General features: G+C 38.8%; 1 protein-coding gene across 1 annotated transcript in view; it reads right to left on the reverse strand.

The window, feature by feature from the left end:
• Positions 1–23,593, reverse strand: part of LOC122792422 (nuclear RNA export factor 1-like) — a 1,378,427-nt gene that overhangs the window by 370,510 nt on the left and 984,324 nt on the right. The window contains exon 7 of the mRNA XM_044060210.1: positions 14,657–14,726. Coding sequence (XP_043916145.1) covers positions 14,657–14,726 — 70 coding nt within the window. The remainder of the gene's footprint in view (positions 1–14,656; positions 14,727–23,593) is intronic.

The following is a 23,593-nucleotide window of genomic DNA, read 5'->3' on the forward strand; positions in this document are numbered from 1 at the left end:
TTCAAACCCTCATGGATTCTTGACAAAATGGAAATGAGCAAGTTCCTCCTTCTTTGTTGATGTACCAGACCACTGACAAATTGCCTGTCTGAATTGCAATTACACCTCTGAGGAGGGAGTCCTGGAAGGTCTGCAGTGCTAAGTACTGCACTTATCTCCAGCACGTTGATGTGATGATTAGCCTCTGTTGATGTTCAAGTGCCTTGAACCATCTTACCTTTGAAATGCTCCCCAACCCATAAGGGAAGAGTCTTTGGTAACTGTATGGGTTGATACAGCACAGACCACTGAAATTAATGGGTTCACTGCAGCACCCTCATGTGAAATCTAGCAGGAGGAATGAGAGTTATGGATGCTGCTATTTTCCCAAAAGTCTAAGGATGGATTTTGCTGAGGGTTTTGTGTGAGATAGAACCATTCACTGAAGCTTGCTGACAAACAGTAAAGATTCTGGATTCCAGAAGTTTGGCTATTTACAAGGTGGTATCCAAATGGCATCCTATGGAATCTAGCATCTTAACTGGAATCAATTTGGACTTTTTCATGTTGACTGTGATCCCTAGGTGAAGGCATAACTGGAGTAAGAAGTCTCTATGAGCCAGTCATCTAGGTATGGGGAAGAAACGTTTGGAACCCTTGCAGTACGAGATATGCTGCAACCACTACCACACATTTCGTGAAAATTTAGGGGGACTGTGGTGAGATCAAAGAGCAGTGTCCTGAACTGAAAGTGACTGGCACCCAGCCGAAAAAGAAGGAATCTCCTGGACTGCCTTGTCTGAAGTCAAAACCAGAGACAGGTTGTTCATCTCTGATGGACCAAGAGGAAAGGACAGATCCGACTGTCTCAGAGTTGATTCCGACCCCCTGCATTGACATCAACCTCTTAACTCTGAGCACTCTGGTAATCTGACATTATTGGAGTCAGCAGGTAAGAGAAAGTATAAGACTTGAAGACAACCAGACTATGTACTCATAAAAAGGCATCAAATGGGGAAATGCACGGTTCCAAAATTACCAGATCCAAAGATCAGATCGGTTTAGGAGAAACTAGATGGGGGGTGGTAGGGGCAGGTCCCAACCCCCCCAGAGTGTAATGTATGAGCAGGACCACCATCTGAATTTGGGTCCTCAAAATCTTCCACATCATTCTGTTTGAAGCAGTTTCAGACAGGCTCCTCAACAACCATACAGACCTGAAAGAGGTAGCAGTTAGTGGTGGCCTGTAGAACCTGTGGAAGGACCTCTCTTGTAGAATAGGTGATTGGAGCAGGGGAAAACATAGCTTAGAACTGCAAGGGCAGAATCAATGATTGGATCTGAACTGGTTCTGAAAGGGGAACTGGATCCGAGAGTCTGGAAAGTTTAGGTGCCAGACCCAAAGGTACCAAAAGGCTGAGAAGTCTCATAGGTTTATAAGTGCATACTAGGCTAATGAACACCAAGGCCCTTATAAGCCTAGCCATGCAACCCAAATGGGACCTACAAATCTCATTTATATAGGGTGTGATTTACTGACTGCCTCTGTTCATCAGAGACATAGGTGCCAGACAAAGGGTGAATTTCCGATTACCCATCCTTTGGTCCAAGTTGCACTTCAATAGGGTTACAGAGGAACTCTGCTTCACATGGTTGGGGAGCCTATTCCAGTGAAAGGGAATTCTCTGAGAAAAATATCTGTCTCTGCAACATGTCCTATATATATGTTGCAAGCAAAACATAGGTCTTTTAATCTAGTAGTTCTGATGCTATTTGTTTTGTGGATGTGTAAAATGTTCATCAAAACAGGGATTGGGGGTGCCTTGTATGCCAGGCAAAGATCACCTCTAAGAAGTCTGTTATGATGCCGAGTAAACAGACAGGGCTTTGAGGTAATCAGCATAGGAGGTTTTAAATTTAATAGTTAAATAGGTTACTTATGATGTGAAAATGTTTATAGTTTTTATATATTTATATATAAATGTATATGTATTGGGTTGAAATGTTGTTTAACTGATTTATTGTTTAATTGCTTATTAAATCAGATTAATTGGGTTTCTACCTGTATAAAACAAGTGAATGTGGATGTGATGTTAAATCTTGTAATCTTATAAAGGCGAATGGCTGAGGTACCAGATTGATTGTTAAAGATGGCCCTTTGCAGACCAATTGGATTTTATTTTTCTGTTTTATATATATATATATATATATATATATATATATATATATATACATATATATTTTTTTTTTTTTAATTTGTGAGGTGACTTAGATGATGGTTATATCATACACATAAAGGTTACAGTAATGACTGGTAAGTCAAATAGTAAGTTATTAATGGATATGGGAACGTGGACAGCTCCTAAGAAAGAGCCATGTGGTACATCTCCAAAAAAAGATACAGATTTTGGATCTGCTATGCTCATGAGTGACAGTAAGATCTTTACTGGTTAGGTATCACTGTAGGGCAACTTTACCTATATAAAAATTATCTTGGGTTTTAATTAGAAAGGTGTGGTTCACTGGTTTACATGCACATTTCAGGTCAATGAAGTGAGCTTCTGTTAGTTATCCTTTATTCACTGCCCCAAGGATGAAGTTAGTTATGGTGAACAATGCTGTTTGTCCATGTTGACTGATAAGAGATCATATTTTGATATGTTCTCTATTAATTTGTTATACAGACAATTTTTTTTTCAGAGCTTCTGCTGGTGGACACAGTATTAAGACTGGGCTTGGTTCAGAGGCTGTCTTAGTGTTTTTAACTTCGGGGATTAACGCTATGATTGCAAATTTCCAAGAATAAGAAATTATACCTATAATAAAGGTAAAACTGATGATGCATTGCAGTGACTTGCAAATATACTTTCCTGACATTTGGAGAAACTCTGGATGTTGTGTTAAGTGTCCTAGTGATTTACATAAGTCCATATTTTCAAGTTTCTTTAACACCTGTTTATAGGAATATGTTTTTAAGTAGAATGCTGGGACTTTGCAATTGCAAAAAAAAAAAAAACAATGTTTGATTTTGTGGTATTAAATGTTTGGAGGTTATGTGCATTACGAGAAGTGTGATCATCACATATAAGGGACTTTATGTTATTAAGAAAATCTAGATTAAGGCTTGTATGGACATTAGAGGTAGGCTGTAGGCTGTTTGTTATTGTTCTCAGTATTCTCCACAATTGCTTGGGAGAGCCGTTGCAAGAGAAATGTCTTGTTTCTGACTGTAATGAGCTTCTGCTGAGTTAGTGGTAATGCAGGTGTGTTTTTTGAGCCTGTAACGTTAGTTTATTTGTTCTACTGAAAAAGTCTGCTTTCCAAAGTTTCCAAGCATTATCCCATTGCACTAAAAGCTTCTTGATATCTACAGTGATCAATGAGTATGTTACAATTTTTCATTTGAATTTTCATTTTGTATGGGTTGCAGAAAGTTTCAGCACTAACTGGGTACTGTTACTGGACTGTTATCATTAAGAATTATGTCATAGTTAATTGTTTTCAGCTCAACAGTTTGTGAATGGTCAGAGAAGAATTTAGTGGAAATTATTTGTGGTATGGTATTGGGTGACCTGAATGAACAGAAGGGCATAATGGGATTGTGGTCACTAAGCAAGTTAGGCAATATTGCAGTGTTTTAGCATTTATCAGAAAAATGTGTTATTACTATATCCACTAGAGTACAGGAATGAGTTTATGGGGCATTTCTAGAGAGTTCTGTGTTTTTTTTCTCAAATATCATTTTATTGAATATCTTTCACTCATAAATGCAAAAAGAAAAGGATAAACAGAACACAACATAGGAAACTGTTGATGTTACACATTCCTTGACATGGGTAAGTTATTAAACTAGGTATAAACACACTATACTAAATAAAATCAGATTTGCTAAGTTTACAATAATGAATTACCATGAAGTTATGCTTATGTTATGCCTTAGTCAAGATATTGTTCTGAGACAACACTTCATTTGTACATTACGGTAACAAATGAGAGTATAACTTGAAGCATAACACCAACCTAAATGAAATACAAAAATTCTACACTACTATGCCATATATACATATCTACAAAAAATGCCACCTTTGTTAATGGAATTACTACTATTAAAAGGTGTGTTTACTATCCATATATATTTACATTTGTTCTGCCATTTATGATAAAATATCAATTAAAGCTTTACAATAGTTCTGATAATATGTTTGGTTTTTTGACTTTTTGTGTACAGTTTCTTAGCCAATATATGCTTTTTTGCCATGTTCTTGTATTCTGACCAAGATAATTTGCATCTGTCCATAGGGTTGCCACCTTCGCCAACATACCGCCCATTTTGTGATGTCACGACAGCATCGTAAGAAAAGCATAGTAAATCCCGATAGTCTGTTTCCTTTTGAAACAGAATGGAGAATCAGTTTGATTTCCTGATAGTCCGGAAAAAAAACGAAGGGGTGGCAAGCCTATCTGTCCATCCAGTTTTTAGCTATGTAAAATTTTAATAGGGTGCATAATGTTATTATAATGTGTTTGTTGAGACTGTTATTATTACTTTTGAAATTATGTAGTATTGCTGTTTCCCATGACAAAGTAGATTTTGAGAAGCCTGTTTTTTCTAAGAGGAATCTCAGTGAGCAACACAGTTTATAAACTGTTTTACAACTCCAGAAGATGTGGAGGATATCAGCATCTTTATTAGGACAAAAAGAACAATAAGATGACTTAGATGGGTTAAATTTGTTTAGGTGTACAGGTGTATGGTATGCATTGTTAAAGATTATAAGCTGGGTGTAAATTAGCTTCTTAAATGGCGCCAATATCATAGTATTTGCAATGGCTAATTCCTTCTGGTTGTCTGTCATGTTACTTACTACCTTTTCCTTCCCAATACTTTGAGAACAGAATTGTATTTTGAAATGTAGCTTTTACTATTAATTTATACATATTTGAAAGCATTTTCTTTTTATACAAAAGTAACTTTTGAATTTGTTGTGCTAATTTGATATCTTGCTCAATTACATCGATATCCTTGGTTATATTGCTAACTAAGTATAGGAGTTGTTTAATTATCACATTATATTTATTGCTTGCTCTAAGTAAGTTCTTGATATTTCCACTGAAAGGTTCTGTAATTTGTAGAAGTCCCATACTGTATAATTTTTTATTAATGGGCATTTATCTAGGTTTAAAATACAGTTTGCTAGTTTTATATCAGGGTTGTTGTTTATTGGTTGTAAAATAATAATCATATCCTTTAGATTTATTGATATTAGTAATTTCTTGAAAATTTCACATTTATTGATTAAAACTGGGTGGATTTTTATTGTCTTAAGAGTTTTTTGATTTAAGAACGGAATCGTTTTTGGGTTAACTTTAGAAGTCACAATATTTTGGTGAAATAATTTAATCCATAATGTGTACCATTCATTACCTAATGGGTCATAGTTTGCTATTTGCATAATGCGACTAGCACTAATAATTTCATGGTACAATTTAAAATCTGGAAGGCTTAGACCTCCTTTTTCTTTTGGAAGTATTAGTTTATCATAACTAATTCTTGTACTTTTTGGGTACCATATGAATTTGCTAGCCAATCTTTTATTTTATTAAAAAAGGTAGCTGGAATTTTCATGAAAGTGACATTCAGCTGGTATAAAATCTTAGGCAATATGTTCATTTTGACAACTGAAGCTTTCGATAAGGTATAAAGTTTAAGCTTTTCCCATTTGTTAATATTACCGACTATAGTGGTCCAAGTTTTAAATATGTTGTTATTGATGTTATTTGCTTGTGTATGGCTAAACATTATACCTAGATATTTCAAAGTACATTGCACTTTCACATTAGTCTCCGGAAAATACAATTCCTTATGACCCAAGGGGTTAAGTGGATTCATAATTGACTTATTGGGATTAATTGCATAGTTTGATACTTGAGAAAACTTATCTATGGACTTTAAAATTTTGCTTAAATCAGTACTGGGATATTGAAAGTAGATATTTAGGTTGTCTGCAAAAGCTGTGCATTTTATTTGGGTTTTAGATACTGAAACAAAGTGGTGGTAAGTTCTCTGACTGATTAGTAATAATAATGCTTCTAGATATAAACTGAACAGGTCTGGTGAGAGTAGACAACCCTGTCTGGTGCCATTTGCAATTTGTAGAGAGTTCTGTGGTTAACTGAGTGAGGTTGTGTTTCCCAAGGGGCTGTTTTCTATGCTCCTAGAGGCCTCCTGAAATTATTAAAGCGCTTTAAAAGGGAGGTATCAACATCTTAGAAAAAAAGGTGGCTGTATTACCAAAACATAGTAAAGACTCTTCAGATAAAGCTTCATATAACCCGTTTCAATTTTAAACAATGACTAAAAAGTGTTTAAGTTATTAGCCAAGGGAATGGCAAAGATGTTAAAATCAACAGATGCGGATCAATCTGGTCTTGAGGCAGGGAGCCAATCATTTGATAACTTTAACAGAAGAATGATGAACCAGAGGGAAGCTGAGCACAAGAAAACATTGCTATTGTTGGCAACTCTTTATGCAGACAAAGCATTCTAAAGTTTGCTGGGATTTTATAAGCAGGACAGTGGAAGCATTTGTGTTCCCAAGCAGAACAACAGGATAAATAAGGATGATATATAAAAAGTTGGAGGCAAAAATTAAGGCTAAATAAGGATGATATATAAAAGGTCGGACGCAAAAATTAAGGTGAGAAGATTCCTCCCTGATACATTGTTTGAACGGAGGAACCAGAAAGGTATCCCCTCTTTCCCAACTGTTATCTGCTTTGTAATCACAGCCAATTTATCTTCCGCGGTGGTGCAGCGGTAGCGTTGTTGCCTCACAGCAAGAGGTTCTCCCGTTCGATCCTCAGCTGGAGTGGGGGGAGTGCCCTCTGTGTGGAGTCTGCATGTCCTCCCCATGGTTGAGTGGCGTTCCGAAAGACATGCGTGAATGGGCTTGCCTTCGTTGAAGGTTGGGCGTCAAGCTGGCAACTCGGCACCGTAAAAATCTACTGCCAATCATTAGTGGACCGGAGTTCCGCTGTGGCGACCCCTAACAGGGAAAAGCTGAAAGACAAACAACATTCAGAGCCACTGGCAAGAAATTAAGGGATCTGCAAATCTGCTGACTTAACTGGTACAGTAATCAAGAAGTCAGCCTTATTTAGAGATGATACTTCTCTGTACTTGATAAATCCAGAAAATAATATTTTTTTATAATGGAACATTTTCAAACAGTTTCAAGTCTTTTCAGGACATAAAATAAAAGAAGATAAAACAAAAGCTATAACTGAAAACTAAGCACTCATACATGAAATGGTCCAAAAATACTCACACTTACAGGGATGTAATAAAGTATTTAGGTATACGGATTAAAAGTGATTCTGTTATGGCAGTTAAGGATACTTGAGAAGAGACCAAACAGAACATGAAATAAAAATTAAGAAAATAAAATATCTTGATCATAGATATAGATAGGGAGGTACAAGCATTGAAAATGTTTCTAGTCCCTTTAGTCTTATATACAGAACAGGCATATTTTTATTAACCTGGGAAGAAGTTGTAGGTAACAATACAGACTTGATGTAATTTATTTAAGAGGGGAAGAGGGCAATACTTAAGTGGGTAAGTTGGCTTTCCAAAAGAAGAACGTGGATTGGAGTTATCTGATTTGAAGGGGTCCTTTAAAGCTATACAGTTATGACTCATATACTTAACTCAAGCAGAAGGCTATAAATCAAAGTGGTAAATGATGAATATGAAACTAACGGAACCTGAGAGATAAAGACAGCCAAATTCTGATTACAAGTCCTTAAGAAGAATATTATATTCATACAGTAGTAGAAAGTACTCTAAGAACTAAGTTAGCACATGAATGAAGGAAGGGGATTTTATCAAAAACGATGTCTGCAAGCAGCGAACATAGGGAAGAGGGTGGCTGGAATTTACTGGTGGAAATCAGCAAAGGAGCCAATGGAGTGGAAGGTAACAGAGAGGGATGAGGTTAAGGAAGAGTTTGGCTTTCAAGTTAGAGATCACCTTCTCTCTCATAACCAAATAGTACAGGCACAGAGAATGGGTTAGGGGGAATGTTAAGTGGAAAACTAGCTCCAATACAAGTTTTTACTTCAGTCTAGAACAGAAGTTGTTAAAAAAGGATAACTCATACAGCCTATAAAACATTGCATAATAAACATATGTATCAATCAGAGGAGATTACAAAAGATTCTGAAAAAGAGAATAGAAAAGCAAACTACAAAGGAAAAATAAGAACAAAACAGGAGGACTCCCCAAGTATGCAATAAAGTCCAGAAGGTTTAGGATTTTTGCAAGGAAGAGTTTGCTTGAGTATTTTTATACTCCCACACACACTTGAGAGGATTCTTCTCCAGTAGCCAGCAAATGCTGGAGATGTCATGAGAGAGAGGCAGGAAATTGGGAACATGTTTTTGGTGGACAGGGAATGTAATAAATTGGCAGATATTAAAAATTCCTTTAACAAAAATGTTGGGGTAACAGATGGTATTAGCTAAGGAAATTAGTCTTTTGTGTTGACGTACAGGATGTAAACTGCATATACATAGTAAGGCTTCGTTGACTTTAATGTTATTGGCAGCCAAAAAGCAATTACTAGTAAACGGAAATAAAAATCTATACCAACTTTAAAGAAAGTTCTGAACATTGTAAAAAGAGATAAAAGAAACGGAGATTGGTCATTAATAAAAAGAAGAAGCAAATTTCATAGAGGTAGCCCCCAAAATGGCTCTGGACCTAGACAAAATGTTCAGACATTAATCTCTGGCAAAAGTATGCAAGAAAGACCAAGCAGCTGTACAAATTTCAACCAGAGACAGATTTCAGAGGAAAGCCATTGAGCTACCTTAAGTCTTGATAGAGTGTGCTCTCAGTTTGGAAGATTAACGGCATATTGCTAGACACACAGAAGAATATAATTCACTCAGACGGCCATTTAGAAAGTGAAAGTGTAGTTACTTTATGAGATTTTTTTTAAAATGAAAAGGAAAAATTATAGGTAATCATTTGTGAATTTGTGTGTTGTTTGTAAATCAATCTAAACTGTATAATCTCATTTCTTGACATGATCTGATAGAAAACTGACAAGTGGATAGGTTGATTAAGGTTGGACTGTGTTGCAACCTTGGACATAAATTTGGTTCTAAGTGTGACTGTTCTTATGGAACACAATATATAGAAACTTGGAGGAAAATGCTTGCAACTCTGAAATTCATCTAGCAGAAGTAATAGCTACTAGAAAACACTTTTTCAGGACAAGAACTTTATTTCAACAGAGTCGGCAGGTTCAAATGCATGTAAGATAAGTTTCTCCAGTATTCGGTTTGGAGAAGTAGGGCAGATCAAGAGGGGGTCTGGAGTGAAAGACTTCCTTAAGGAAAGCCTTACACAGCTTCTGAGATTTTAATAAAGATTGTAGAAAAAAAAGTCGGTACTCAAAATAACGTTCCATCTGAGTTGTTGCTTTTTATTTGTCTTCAATCTGTGGGGAATACAGTTCTGGCTGAGTCAGATCTGTACTGGATCAATATTTCCCACAGGTTGAAGATCAAATGAAAACAACAACTTCATATCTTTGGTGACAGGATGAAACTGCAGCCAAGTATACTCTGATGGAAAAGTAAATGGAGCCTGAGAGAAGCAAAAGTGAGGACTGTAGAAATTGGAATTGAAAGGTCATCTGTTCCCTCCTCGTCTGACTATAAGGAAAACTCTAAAGATTTGATTCTGTAAATCTTTCTGGTTAAAGGTTTCTGCTAAGCTGTGAGCAGCTATACTACCTGGGGTGGGGTGGAAGTGGAGAAACCAGATGGTCAATCACAGAGATTCGTCTTTCACAGCACCCCTGACTAAACAGTGTGAAAAAGGACACAGGTGCTGTGGTAGAAGAGGAGGTTTCCTTCTCAGATGAGGCTAAAGCAGGTAAAAACAAATCTGACAAGGCAAGAATGGCATTAAGAAAACTACTTTGCTTTTGCATGTATTGGCTTTTTGCAAAAAATTCTGGAATGAGAGGAACAGGAGGGAAAGCACAGAGGAGCTGAGGGGCCAATCATGGGTGAATGTGTTTCTTGGGGAATATCCCTCTTGGGGAGCGATGGAAAAGAAGCTGTTGCATTTGGTGCTGGAGGATGAAGCAAAAAGATCACAAAAAGCCTTCTCCCATCAGTGAAAAATCTTCAGAGGATATTGATTTGTTGGGTTAATATTTAAGTGGGAACAACATTTGTCTGCTCAGTCTATCTGCAATCATGCTGTATGTCCTTGGGATCTATCAGAAAGCAATGTGAAGATATGACCCACTCACAAACTTGCATGGCTTTTCAGCAAAGGGGGTAAAGTCACATTCCTCCCTACTTGCTGATGTACCATATCACTGCCATGTTGTTGATGTGGATGGGCACTGCAGCTTTGGTGAGCAGATCTTCAAATGCATGCAGTGATAGGAAGACCGCTCTCATGTCCAAAACATTTATGTGCAGTTGAGTCTCTGACATTGTTCATATCCCTTGCACTGTCCTGTTTAAGTAATGTCCCCCACCCCCTTCCCAGAGACGATGTATCTTTGGTTATTGTGACTACTGGAAGAGGTTGAATAAATGGTCATCACGAACTATTGCTTATACTCTGTCAACAGATAAGGTGTCCAAGTCCAAAAGTGTCCAACTGACAGCCAGTGAATGAGAGATTCTGGGACAGTTCCATCTTATACTTTGTAAGATTTATCACAACCCCCAAGGATAGGCATAGATGTGTCAAGTATTGGCTTGCAAAGATTAATTTCTCCACTGTTGGTTTAGTGAGGAACTAGTCATCCAGAAAAGGGATTATTTTTATTCCCAACAGTCATATGTGATTGGTGACTGGAGTCATGCACTTGGTAAATACCCTGGGTCTGTGGTGAGATGAAAGGTAGGGCTCTTAATTGGAAATTACTGGCTCCTACCTGAAAGAGAAGGAATCTCCTGGATGGTTTGGCAACCTTAATGTGCAGACAAGCATCCTGAATATCCAAACAGCATATGCAATATTCTGCTTGCAAACAAAGTACGATGGACTGCACTACGATCATCTGGAATGATTATCCTTTAAGTGTTAACTCTAACATCTAAGGTCTAGAATTGGTCTGAAGTCATGAGTCTTTCTCGGCACCAAGAAGAATCTTAAGTAAAATATAGACCCTCTCTGGTCTGGTGGGACTTCAAGGATGGCTCTTTTTAATGGAAGGTTTTGCATCTCCTGTTGCGGCACCCTCTGGTAGGGTAGTGCCATAGATGGCCAGTTTATAGGGTGCTGTAAAATGGTATGGTACTGCCTCTGGATATGATCTCTCTGATACAACTCTCTTGGGTGATGGCCTGCCATGTAAGCAGATGGAGAGGGAGATGTTCACCGACTGCCTCCTTAGTTGAACAGTCAGGCAACTGTTCAGGTTTCATACTGACAGCCACCCGGGAAGGAACTGTGGAACCCTTGTTGGTGAGGTCCATCTCTAACTCTTGCACAGCAGTTGTTAGAGAAGTTCTATCTACCTTGGAAACTCCTGTCAAATTGCTTCTGATAGTAAGGCTGTTTTGATTTATTAAACCAACTGTTCTTAGCTCCCTTTTGGCTTCCCTGAAACAATCTTTGGGAAACCAAGAATTTGATCTCAGCAGCTGTGATTATCTTGCCTTCTGTTCACATTGTTGCAGCTAATCTCTAACTTTTTGAACAAACATTGACATTCTATCAAAGGCACTCAGAAAGGCTGAATTAAAGTGTTCCACAAAATCCATCAACTGCAGCCAGGCTGGATGCCTCACTGAGATGCTTGAGCCTACCAAACAAACTGTTCCAGCTGCTGCAGTGTCTAGGAAATGGATGAACGCTGATATAATAGAATTTATAGTAGCCACCTGGATCTTCAACTGTTAAAACAGACTTCTCCAGTGGATAACTGTTTCAGGGTTCCTCAGATACTATCCACTAGTTCTTTCTGAAACCTAGCCATATATGCCAAGTAATTTATTGCCCTGATAGAGAAAGTACCTGAGGCATAGACATGATTTACAAATCTATCCATCATCAGAGATTCTTTATTCGGGGTGGATGGCCTGAATATCTACTGCAGCCTCTCCTTTGGTGGCTGCTGACAAGAGGCCCCTTACTCCAGTGTGGCCTATTCTTAGGGGCCTGCAATACTTTTTTAGGCTTCCTGCGTATGGATTCCACAGGTCTATATTACACCACCGAATGCTTAAAAAAGCAAATGGTGATTAATCGTCCCTATGTAAGCAAATGCTTACAATGTTGAACTGTTAGAACAGCGATTTTATTCCAAGGGAAAAAAAATTGCTGTTCCAACAAAACAAAAAAAAAAAAAAAGAAAACACTTTATACATTACATTAAGTGGGGGGCTTCATCCGCCATACCCCCCAATGTGGGGGGGTGTGCCCCCCACACACCCCTACTTAAATATACCAACTCTGAGATCGCACTACAGTGCCGAAAACGACAAGGTAAAGAAGCGGCCAAGCAAATTCTTTCCCAGGGAAAGAATTTGCTTAAAAGCTGCTTCGATATTTTGCCTTTTCAGTCTTTTAAGTTCGACCAAGACGCATTTGAAAGAATGTATCTTTGGTCTTCTAATAGGAACCTGGATTCCACTATATCAGGCTCCCCCTAAGCTTTTGTGCACAGTGTAGCTATTAATGTATCTGGGGAAACCACCCAGGTTGCTGTGGGGAGGACCTGTATGCTTACAATAGGATCTCTTCTTCAGGGCAGGTGAAGTCAGTGGGTGAGGATCCCTGCTGCCACATCATATCAAGTATTTTTCCAAATATAGAGTCCTCAGATGGGGTTTGGAATTAAGTCTCCCTTTTGTCAAGATTTGTGTCTGAAGACAGCGACTCATGAAGGGAAGTCTGTGTGCTTCCTCTTTTCCTTGGGGGACATGGTAGGGATTCATCTGAGTTGCCCCAGGGAGACGGTAGCTAAGACTGAAGGTGCTCTGTATGCCTTTTTAGTCTTCGGTCATAGTAGGGCAAGATGAAGGAATAGCCCAAAGACCATGCTTCAACTGTGTACAAGGGTGGAATGTGCAAATATGAGGGTGCTAAGAACATCGGCACTGGATTTCCTGCCAGTTCAGAAACTACTGGTGCTAAAAATGGACCCTTGGAAAGAACCAAAATAATGGGAACTTGGGCTTCTTCTCACTCCAACCTAGACAATGAATTGGTTGACAGGACACAAAGTTGAAGCTGAACTTTGACAAAAGCTGTCATCATCTTATCCCAGTCAAGCTAACATGGACCCTGGAGGAACTGAAGAAGCTCCTTAAGTACATCAAGAATGCAAAAACCTTGACAACTCCTGCTCCTATTCAAAGTTGCTTGTTTTCCTCCTTGGAGCAGTCAGTGAAGCCCAAACACTTTTGTCTTGTAGAAGTCGCTGGGTGAGAAGGCACAGAAACAACTAAAGGTTTTGGCCAGGGAGAAAACAAGGCCATGCATCTCAGCACTTTAACTGGGGATAACTTCATCAGAATATGTGCTGTCTTCTCTAGTCTTTTTCTCTGCTCTGTCTTTGTCCTTGCCATTGATTTATTTATTTATATATATTGTTTACTGGGTAAGAATTTATTTATTCATTCATTAATTAATTCATTCATTCATATTTGTTTAAAGAGGTAGACTTTTTTCCTTTGCCTTTAGGGAGCTTATCCTTCAAAACACCACCAATAAGTAACTTGCAATAATCCAACAATGTCCTAGCACAAGCATTCTTACATATAACACAATCTGAATGCGGATGACCTACCCCAAGACACACAATACACAGATCATGCAAGTCTTGGGGCAATATCTTATGGTGGCACATAAGAAATCCAGAGGCCTTACCTCCATCTTCCTTATACATTTTAGTGAGAAAATAAAATACAGTAAATTTACAATTTCTAAAATCACTACCTGCAAAACATAAAGAAGTAGCTAAAGGAAGTAAAATGGAAGACAGAAATTGTATATACTCTATTACTTTTTTTTGCTACAGTTTACATGCAATGAGAAGAGAAGAGAAGAGAAGAGAAGAGAAGAGATGAGAATAGGGGGGATAGATTGGTAAAAGCTTTGAGGTAAAAAGGTTCAGAAAAATAGCACAAAGATGACAGAAACTTTGTCTACTCAAAAGTGACTATAATTAAACTTTTAAGGAATTAAGAACTTATCTGAAGAGAAAATATGACCCAAATCCCTCTGATTCAGTCAAGCTATTTTGAAGAACTTGCTGAAGCAGTGATGGCAGCAACAAGTTCTGGAAAAAGTACCTGGGGCAGTGCATTGTGGGTAAGGGAAGGAGCTAGAAAAGGTGAAAGTTCTCATTGCTGCTGTGCAAAAAAAGTGCCTTTGTTGACCAGTTCATTTGTTTCTAGTGTACAGGCAAGACCAACTTAAATCTTATAATTAAAAGAATAAAAATATGCAAACAAGCAAGCCATGTCTTTTTCTCCTAAACTAAGGTGTAATAAATATCAAATTCTGCAATTACAATGGTTTGACACATTACTTTACTACTTCTATGGACAAAGGAGACATTTGCAATGCAAATGATAAAAGAAAATGTCTCCTGCTCCAGTATTTGTTTTCATCTTTAACTGCTCTTACCTCCATCAGCCCGTATGCAGCTTAAATTCAGAGACTGATATTTCTTATTGTAACGCTTTTCTATACACACCTAGAATGATACAGAAAACAATGAATTTCAACTATAATATCTAAAAAGTATGAATAAAGCCAACCACAAATATTCAAGTTAGTAAGAAATTAAAAGGACGAGTAATTTAAGTAGTTGTTATAAATAACAGACATATTCTTACAGCATAACTTGATCTATGTGAACAGGACCCTCCTCAATAAGTTTCACAGCTGTATTTACCATCTCCCCAGTCATCATTTAATAGACGTATGGATGCACACCTGTGATGACACATGCTGGGATACCATGCAGTAAAATACATATGCAAGCTCATCCCCCATGCCTGCAAGTTCTCTCCTTGCCACTAGCAAGTTTCAAACCACAAATTGAGAACACCACTAAAGATTCAGCATTTCTCATTGCTTAAAAATGATACAGAAATACATACCTGCCCAACCTACAGAGAAATGCTACTCGCATCCTAATGAAATCCAGAGACAGGATGTGGAAAACATGGGTTAAAACTAAACACCCTACTGATCTACAAAAGTATAACAAACTCAGAAATCTGACAAAAAACATATCATTAAAGATAAAAGGGAATTGTACTTTAACCCCCCCCCATCTCAAAGATCTACCCCCCCCCCAAAAAAAATTCTGGAACTCTATAAACAAAGTATTACATACCAGGAACTCTTCTTCTCCCAATCCCTGTCCTAACAAGAAACCAGAAGAAACTGCTACTACCTTTAACACCTATTTCATTGAATCCATATCTAAAATGATCACCTCTGATCCCTCTTCTGGTACCACAACAAACTCTAAAAAACAACTTGACTACTAGTTCCTCCGAAACCCACCTACTCCAAACTCTTCTACTATTTTTTAACACCTATTTCATTGAATCCATATCTAAAATGATCACCTCTGATTCCTCTTCTGCTAGCACATCAAACTCTAAAAACAACTTGACTACTAATTCCTCCAAACCCCACTTACTCCAAACTCCTCCACTACTTTTTCTCTCAGATCTGTTCCTCCTAGCTACACTGAATCTTTACTCTCCAAATTAAAACCCTGCTCCACATCAGCTGACAATATTCCTTATTTCCTTCAGTTAGCTGCTGACTCACTGGCTCTCCCAGTATCTATCTTGATAAATCGCTTTATCTCTCAGTCAAAGGTCCCCTCTATCTGGAAGAATTCTACACCCTACCTATACATAAAAAAGGTAACTCCACAGAAACCTCTAACTTTAGGCCCAATGCAATCCTATCCCCACTCTCTAAAAGATTGGAAAAATGCATACATAAGCAAGTCATACAATACCTACTACAGAAAAACCTGCTCACACCCACACAACATGTATTTCGTCCCAAACATAGTACTACCACTGTTCTCATATCCTTCCTTAATACTATTTCTTTGTCCAAAGATAATAACATACTCATCTCTTGCCTTTTCTTAGACCTTTCAAAAGCCTTTGACACTGTGTCTCACTCACTTATTTTGACTAAACTTACTAACCTTAACTTCTCCACGTCTACTGTTGCCTGGTTTTCTAGCTATCTCACAGATGGAATTCAATCAGTGAGATGGCTTTCTGCTCTCTCCCCTTCTCTCCCAGTAAAAATGGGTGTCCTCCAAGTCTCTATTCATGGCCCATTACTTTTCAATATCTTCATTAATTTACTCTATACATCATGCCTCCAGTCATCCCTGGTACATTATGCATATGACTCTACAGTCATCACCATTGCTGACACCCGCTCTGAACTCATCTCTGCCACTCAGACATCCTTTAACTCAGTTGAAACATGGCTCACTAATAACCTGATTATTCTGACCCCCCCCCAAAAAAAAAAAACAAAACTCCTACTCTTCTTACCTAAAAGGCTTAAGCACCTTAAACCTACCTTCTCAATACTGTCTCTCAACAATACTCCTATCAAAGTTGAACCCAACACAAAACTCTTAGGTGTCATCACAGACAATCAACTTAAATTCAACTTACATGTTAATAACTGTATCAAAAAAACTCATCTAAAACTGGTCTTCCTTTATAGAAATAAAACGTTTCTTACCAACAAAGCAAAAGTAACCCTTTCTCATGCTTACCTCCTCCCTAGTCTTCTATATAGCTCTCAAATCCTTACAAATCTCAACTCCTCTCCCCTTACCAAACTTGAATCAACCTACAACAAAGTAGCCAGATTTGCAGCACATCAAACGTACAAATTCCATTACTGTCTCTAACTGAAACACTTAAACTGGTTTAAACTACCCCACCAGCTCCTCCTCTCTCAGCTCCAAATTATTAATTCCATTCTATATCAACCTTCCTACTGCCCCAGCTTAGATCCTCTTATCTCTCATTATTCCCCCACTAGATCTCTACGCAGCTCAGAACAAGACCTACAGATCTATAAATCCAATAACAAAATAGGATGTAACCTCTGTAGCTACCATTCTACCATTTCTTGGAACAAGCTGCCTTTTGAAATTAGATCCAGCAATCAAATTAAACATTCCAAAGAGGCCACAAATGAATACCTAAAAAGCAACTGGTCCTGCCACTGTACTCACCCCTCTTAATCTTCCCTACTATCTTGGCTTACATGGCGTCTATGTTGTTTTGCTTTACTAATTTCTTCCTCTCTCCACCTTTAGTTCTTCCTAGCCTTCCTTACCTCTATGATTCCCTAGTGTCTTTACCATGATTTGCAATCACCTCACACTACTATTAATAAATCACATCTCCCACCTCTCTCCCTCAAACTTGATGTATAACAAAGCAAATGTTACCATTTTCCCAGTATACCTTCTAAAGTGATAATTTTGTATAAATATATATATATATATATATATATATATATATATATATATATATATATATATATAGCTTACTTAATATACTTCTTTATACTTCAATTGTTTTTTTTTCTTTGAATCACTCTGTTAATTGCTTATGCATAACGTTTATTGTAATGTTTGGGGGAGCTTTTCTCCCTGAGCCTCCGCTGAAAAAGGGCTACTCAGCTCAATCTGACTATTCTGATCAACAAATGTAAAATAAAAATAAAATAATAAATAAATCTAACGGCAAAAGCTAACTGGAAAGACCAACAATGACCAGGAGGTCAGTGTGAGGATAATGCATAACCACCAATAGAGAGTCCTCTTAGCCTGTGCTGATGGCATGCAGGGATAAAACCCTATTAAAGCAAAAAAAAAAAAAAAAAAAAACTGAGTTCAACTAGCAGTTTGGGCACTTGGCAACACAGGCAATGAGGACAAAAGTACCTATCCTAGGAGCAGAAGATAGTGGTTCTCAGTTGGCTTGTACCATGACTCCAATGATACACCCCACTGGAGTGAAGACACCTGTCTTGCAGTGAGGAGGGCTGGGTCAAGAAGTTGCTGGCATGGCTACCACCCTCAAGAATGCTAGCCCCTGTCGGCACATGGGGTGTATGCATGCACGTTCTCAGGATATGCAGACAGACATTGTGATGATGCAAACGTTCATGTCACCATAAGAAGAGTGGGGTTATGTTTATAAAAAAATAAAAATGCTTTCACTGTGGGGAGGTTGGAGAGCACAATGCCTTCCATGGCTGCCTGGAACACAGTCCCCCTAGGGGCTTACAGACTCACAGGTTCATAAGTTAAAACCAGGTAATCAGTCTGTAGACTATTACAAGCCTAGACAAAAACAAATCTCAAGCAGGGCAAGACTAGATAGACCACTGGAGAATGTAACATTGCCCATCCAATAATCTGGGCTTACCCTGAATGAGGCAATGATGCCACTCTCCTTGACATGTAGTGGAAGTTTGCTCCAGCAGTGAGATATGCCTTAAGACATGAATCATATCATGCCAATGCGTCGTACTTATCTGCAGATAAAGGTTTAGTTCCTTTAACTGGGTGTTTAGGATATCATTTGTTCAGTACAGGAATGTTAGCTCAAAGCGAGTTGAATCTGTCATGACTCAAAACGTTAAGAGACAGATCTCCAGGGAGCAGTCTATAAGAGACTGACTACAGACACAGGGCTGCTAGTCTGTCCTGATGACTATGATTTCTGAGGAACTGTTCTTTTTAGTTGTGGAGTTCTGAGGTCTCTCAGGCTGAGTGATATGTTCAGACATATTCATGCCAAAAGGTACACTAATGCATCAAAACCAGTCCCTGCCCATGGTTATCAAAAGGTACTAAATTACTAAACTAGCCTTGCACCAAAGGGACAAAAATTGGAAACAATATCAAAAACATAAAAACCCTAACACCCTCCTAGAGTATAAGCAACTACGAATCCCTGCACAAAAACTAATAATTAAAGACAGCAAAGCCCACTACTCCAAACTCCAGTCCTTGCACTCAACAAATCCATAAAAATTCTGGGACTCCATCTCATCCATGCTGCATCCTGGCAACAAAGAAAATCCCTGCCCAGACTGCAACCACTCCAACTTTGAAACAGCCAGCCAGTTCAACTCATTCTTCACAGACTGCATAGCTAAACTATCAGCCTCCTTCCCACCCCCCTCTGCCACCACCACCCCCACCTCCTGCTCGAACCATCATCCCAATCATCAACCTTCCTCCACATCCTTCTGCCTCAAGCCCATCCCCACAAGCACTATAAAAAAACTTCCCTCAAACTCAAACCCTGTCGCAATGCACCCAACATCCTTCCACCCACCTTCCTCAAACAATCTGCAGACAGCATTGCCTATCCCATCTCTAGTTTTATAAATAGATCCATACAAGAATCATACGTCCCTTCTATCTGGCGCCATGCATACATCAACCCCCTCCACAAAGGTGGCAAAAATGCTGATACCACCAACTTCAGGCCTACTGCCATCCTTTCCCCTCTTTCTAAAATACTACAGAAAACAATACAAGCACAACTCATGGCACACCTAACACTAAACAATCTCCCCTACCCAACACAGCTTCCGCCCTGGCCACAGCACCATGACTGCTTTTCTTTCCTTTCTTGAAACCATAAACCTCGAACGTAACTCAGGCAAGTTCGTATCCACACTATTCCTAGATATGTCAAAGGCCTTTGACACCATCTCACGCACCCTACTTATATCCCAACTCTCCACCCTACACCTCTCTCCCACCACCATTGCCTGGTTTTCCAGCTACTTATCCAACCACCAACAAGCTGTCCAATGGAAAACTTCAACCTCCCCCTTCCTTCCTACACCCACAGGTGTCCCACAAGGTTCTGTTCTTGGCCCTCTTCTCTTCAACCTATTCATTAACAACTTTCACCAATCCATCCCATACTCATCTATCATCCAATATGCAGATGACTCAACAATCATCTGCTCAGCCTTCTCCCCCTCCAAGCTCCTCCAAAAACCCAACTAGCCTTCTCCAAAACAGAAACCTGGATGCAGTCTAACCATCTGGCACTAAATGCAAATAAAACCAAACTAATGTTTTTTTCTCCTACCAAAAATCCCATTGACAAACCCACATTCACCATACAGAGCCAAAAGAACATCCTCCTTGAAATTGTTCCCAACACCAAGCTTCTTGGCATCATTATTGATGAAGAACTAAAATTTGACACCCACATCCGCTCCAAAACCAAGAAAATCCACCAAAAGTTTGGTCTCCTCTACAGGCTCAACCACTTCCTAAGCCCCTCTACCCATCAAACCCTTGCATCCACCTTCCTATCCCCTCCCTTATGTATGGTGCCCCTCTTTTCACCAATCTCCATCTTGGCCTTTGGTCCAAACTTGAATCCTGCTACCACAAGATCTCCAAATCTGCACCCAATTCAAAAAACTCATCCCACCACTGCCTCTCCCTCCTCACCCTCAACTGACTTGAACTATCCAACTAACTCAGTTACCTACAACTCACCATAGCCCACAAGCTTATCTTTAAACATGCCAACTGCCCAGCTCTCGCTACTTCCTTAAAACCTTACATTCCCAACCACTCAATCAGATCCGAAAACCAAAATCTCCTTCAGCTCCACAAACCTGCACGACCTCCTGGCCATCTACTGCTGTCCCACTCCCTAGCTAAACAGTGGATCTCGATCCTCACACACCTACACAACCTACCTAACCATACAAATTTCAAATCTCAGCTACTCCCTCATCTTTCTTCCAAATGGGAATGCCCTTGCCACGCTCCAACGTAAACCCCTTCCCCCCTCATTCCACCTTGCACTGACTCATTCACTACCTCTACTATTACTTCATCCCACCCAAAACAATCCCTCCCCTACTAAAAACTAATTTTTTCTCTAATATATATTGTACTATACTCTCCAATCTCAAATATACTATTACCCTCTCCATGCATATTTTCCTAACCTACTAATTGCTAGTAACTATACATTTTAAAATGTTAAACCTACAATTGAGTTTATAACAAAAATATTCACTTTATGTAAATGTTGAAATTTCTGTACTGAATTATGTCTTTTCATTTTTGTAACACTGTGACAAGCCAATTGCAAATATCATGGAGCTTATCTGTAAATGTTTAATTAGCTGTATGAACTATGTCCTTTTGTAACATGTTAAATGTAACTTGCAATTATTGTGGAGCTTTTCTCCCTGGGCCTCCACTGAAAACGGGCTCTTCTTGGCCCAGTGGGCTTCCCCGGTCATCAAACTTAAATAAATAAATAATATTCAATAATGCATCTGATGAGATATGTGTAAAGGGGAATTAAAACTTGGTAGGGTCTAGTGGAGATGCCTTTGGAAATCGCGTGACCAAACAGAAGACTTTGCATGCTACTACTGAGACATGATGGCTAAATGATAAGGAATTATCAGCAAGAGTACCTAGATCCCGTATTACATGTCTGATTAGACTGGTGTGTCATCTATTTTGTATTTGAAAATGTTTCGTTTACCACAATGTACTATGCTACATTTTTTCACATTTAATTTGAGACCACTGTCCTTCCACTAATTGTTAACATGGTCTAACCCATGTTGGCGCAACTGTGAGTTAGTGGTGGACTGAAAACCAACACCCAATTTACATCTATTTGCAAACTTAGATAATCATACATGACAGATAGGAGGCTCCAGCACTGAGCTCTGTGGTTTACCACTGGTAACTTTTTTCCTCATACTTTCACAATTAGTCAGTAAAAACTTTAACATATGAGCCTGACAGTTCAGAATTCTAAAAATCAAAGTCGCAAAGCATACAGTTTTCCCAAACTTATCAACATCTTTACCATCCTTGTCTAAAGAAGAAGGATTATAATTACAATGTTTTCCAGCAGCTGAAATAACTAAAGTTATGGCAGTTAGGTAAGGTCTGGGATTAGTGTTTAGAAACTTCAGAAAGACTGAGGAACTTTGTACATTCTGTTTTCTTAGGGGCAGCAGGATGGTTGTCAGGGAAACCACAGGCTGTGATAAATGCTGTGATAAACGCATCCTCCAATGCTGACAACATTGGGGGATGGGTGAGGATCTGGAAATTCCAACTGTAACAATTCACAGTATTTTCTAAGGGACTGGAAATCCTCAGTGGTCTCCAAATGAAAACACTGTCTGATTCTGGAAATATTCTCACAGAAAGAGAATCCTTCATGGGTAGATTAAGATACTATACTCTCTTCAGAATCTAAATCACAAACCTGAGGAGAAAAACCTGCCTCTGACCTTCACTTTCTCTAACAGATTCCACATATTGAACCTCTTCAGGGAAAGAGGAATCCCCTTTTCTGTTATCAGACACCACCTTACAAGAAGGGTCAAAAGCCTGCACAAGACGGTGAGCCAAACTCAATTAATTACTCCTGTCCAGACAAACTCACATCGGAGTCGTTGAATGTCAACTTTTCTGACTCTTTCTAACAGGAATGTTAGGGAAAACAGAAATAATTGCCAACAACAGCTTCACCATTGATGAGCACAACATTCTGGTTAACAGGAGCACATTTCCTGTCCTTCTCCCATGACTGACAACAGTGGCTCTCCCTTGTCCACTGAGGAGACCCCAACATCTACAAAGTATGAGGTTAACCCCCCCCCCCCCAGTTCATTGTGGCTGCATGTACAACACCAGAGTGATTTGAGGAAAAAGATGAGTTGTCTGAGGAACTAGTTTTGGCCAAAGCAAAGTCACCCACCTGCGTATTTACCAGCCTGCTGTGATGGCAAAGGCTACTCAGATAACTTTTTATTTTTGTGGCTGGAAAAAGGTATGACAAAAGAGCAAGCTGAAAAAGGTGTTTGTTTCAAAAATATTCTCACATAAGAATGCAATGGAAGAGGGGAATCCATGGGCAGACATGCTGAAATAGAAGCCAAATTAACCTTGACAGAGATGTACGCCAGGCCATATAGTAACTCACACAAATACTGTAAAACCAAAGGAACATTAACCCTGAATGGGTACTGGCTATTTAGTTGGCACCAACTAGAACATTTTCCATTTGCTTTTATATTATTAACTACTACCAAGGTTCCTTGCCTCCATTAGTACCTGCTGTACATCCTCAGAAAACAGGTGCCTAAAAAGTATTAAGACCCTATTATACAGGCAGTCAGTTGTAATTGTTTGAGGTCAAGATGTATCACACACCCCTGTTCTTTAGTGAGTAAATCCAGTCTGTGAGGAACTAAGAATGTGATCCAGACACAAACCTTTAAGAAATGCCTAATATCTACATGAATAGGAATGTGATTATATGCATCTTTTAAATCTAAGGTTACTAAAAAAACTCAAGTGTGGAAGAAGGGGGTAACAGTTTGAGAAGTGAAAGCATGTTGAACATGAGCACTATCACAAACTGATTCAGAAAAGAAAGCTCCAGCGGTAATTGTCAGTAAAAGAGGAAAGTAACAAAAAAAAAAAATCACTTTTTTCCTCAAAAAACACTTTCACCC

This window comes from Protopterus annectens, chromosome 1.part2 (genome assembly GCF_019279795.1).
Source record: "Protopterus annectens isolate FY-2018-M chromosome 1.part2, PAN1.0, whole genome shotgun sequence".
NCBI lineage: Eukaryota > Metazoa > Chordata > Ceratodontiformes > Protopteridae > Protopterus > Protopterus annectens.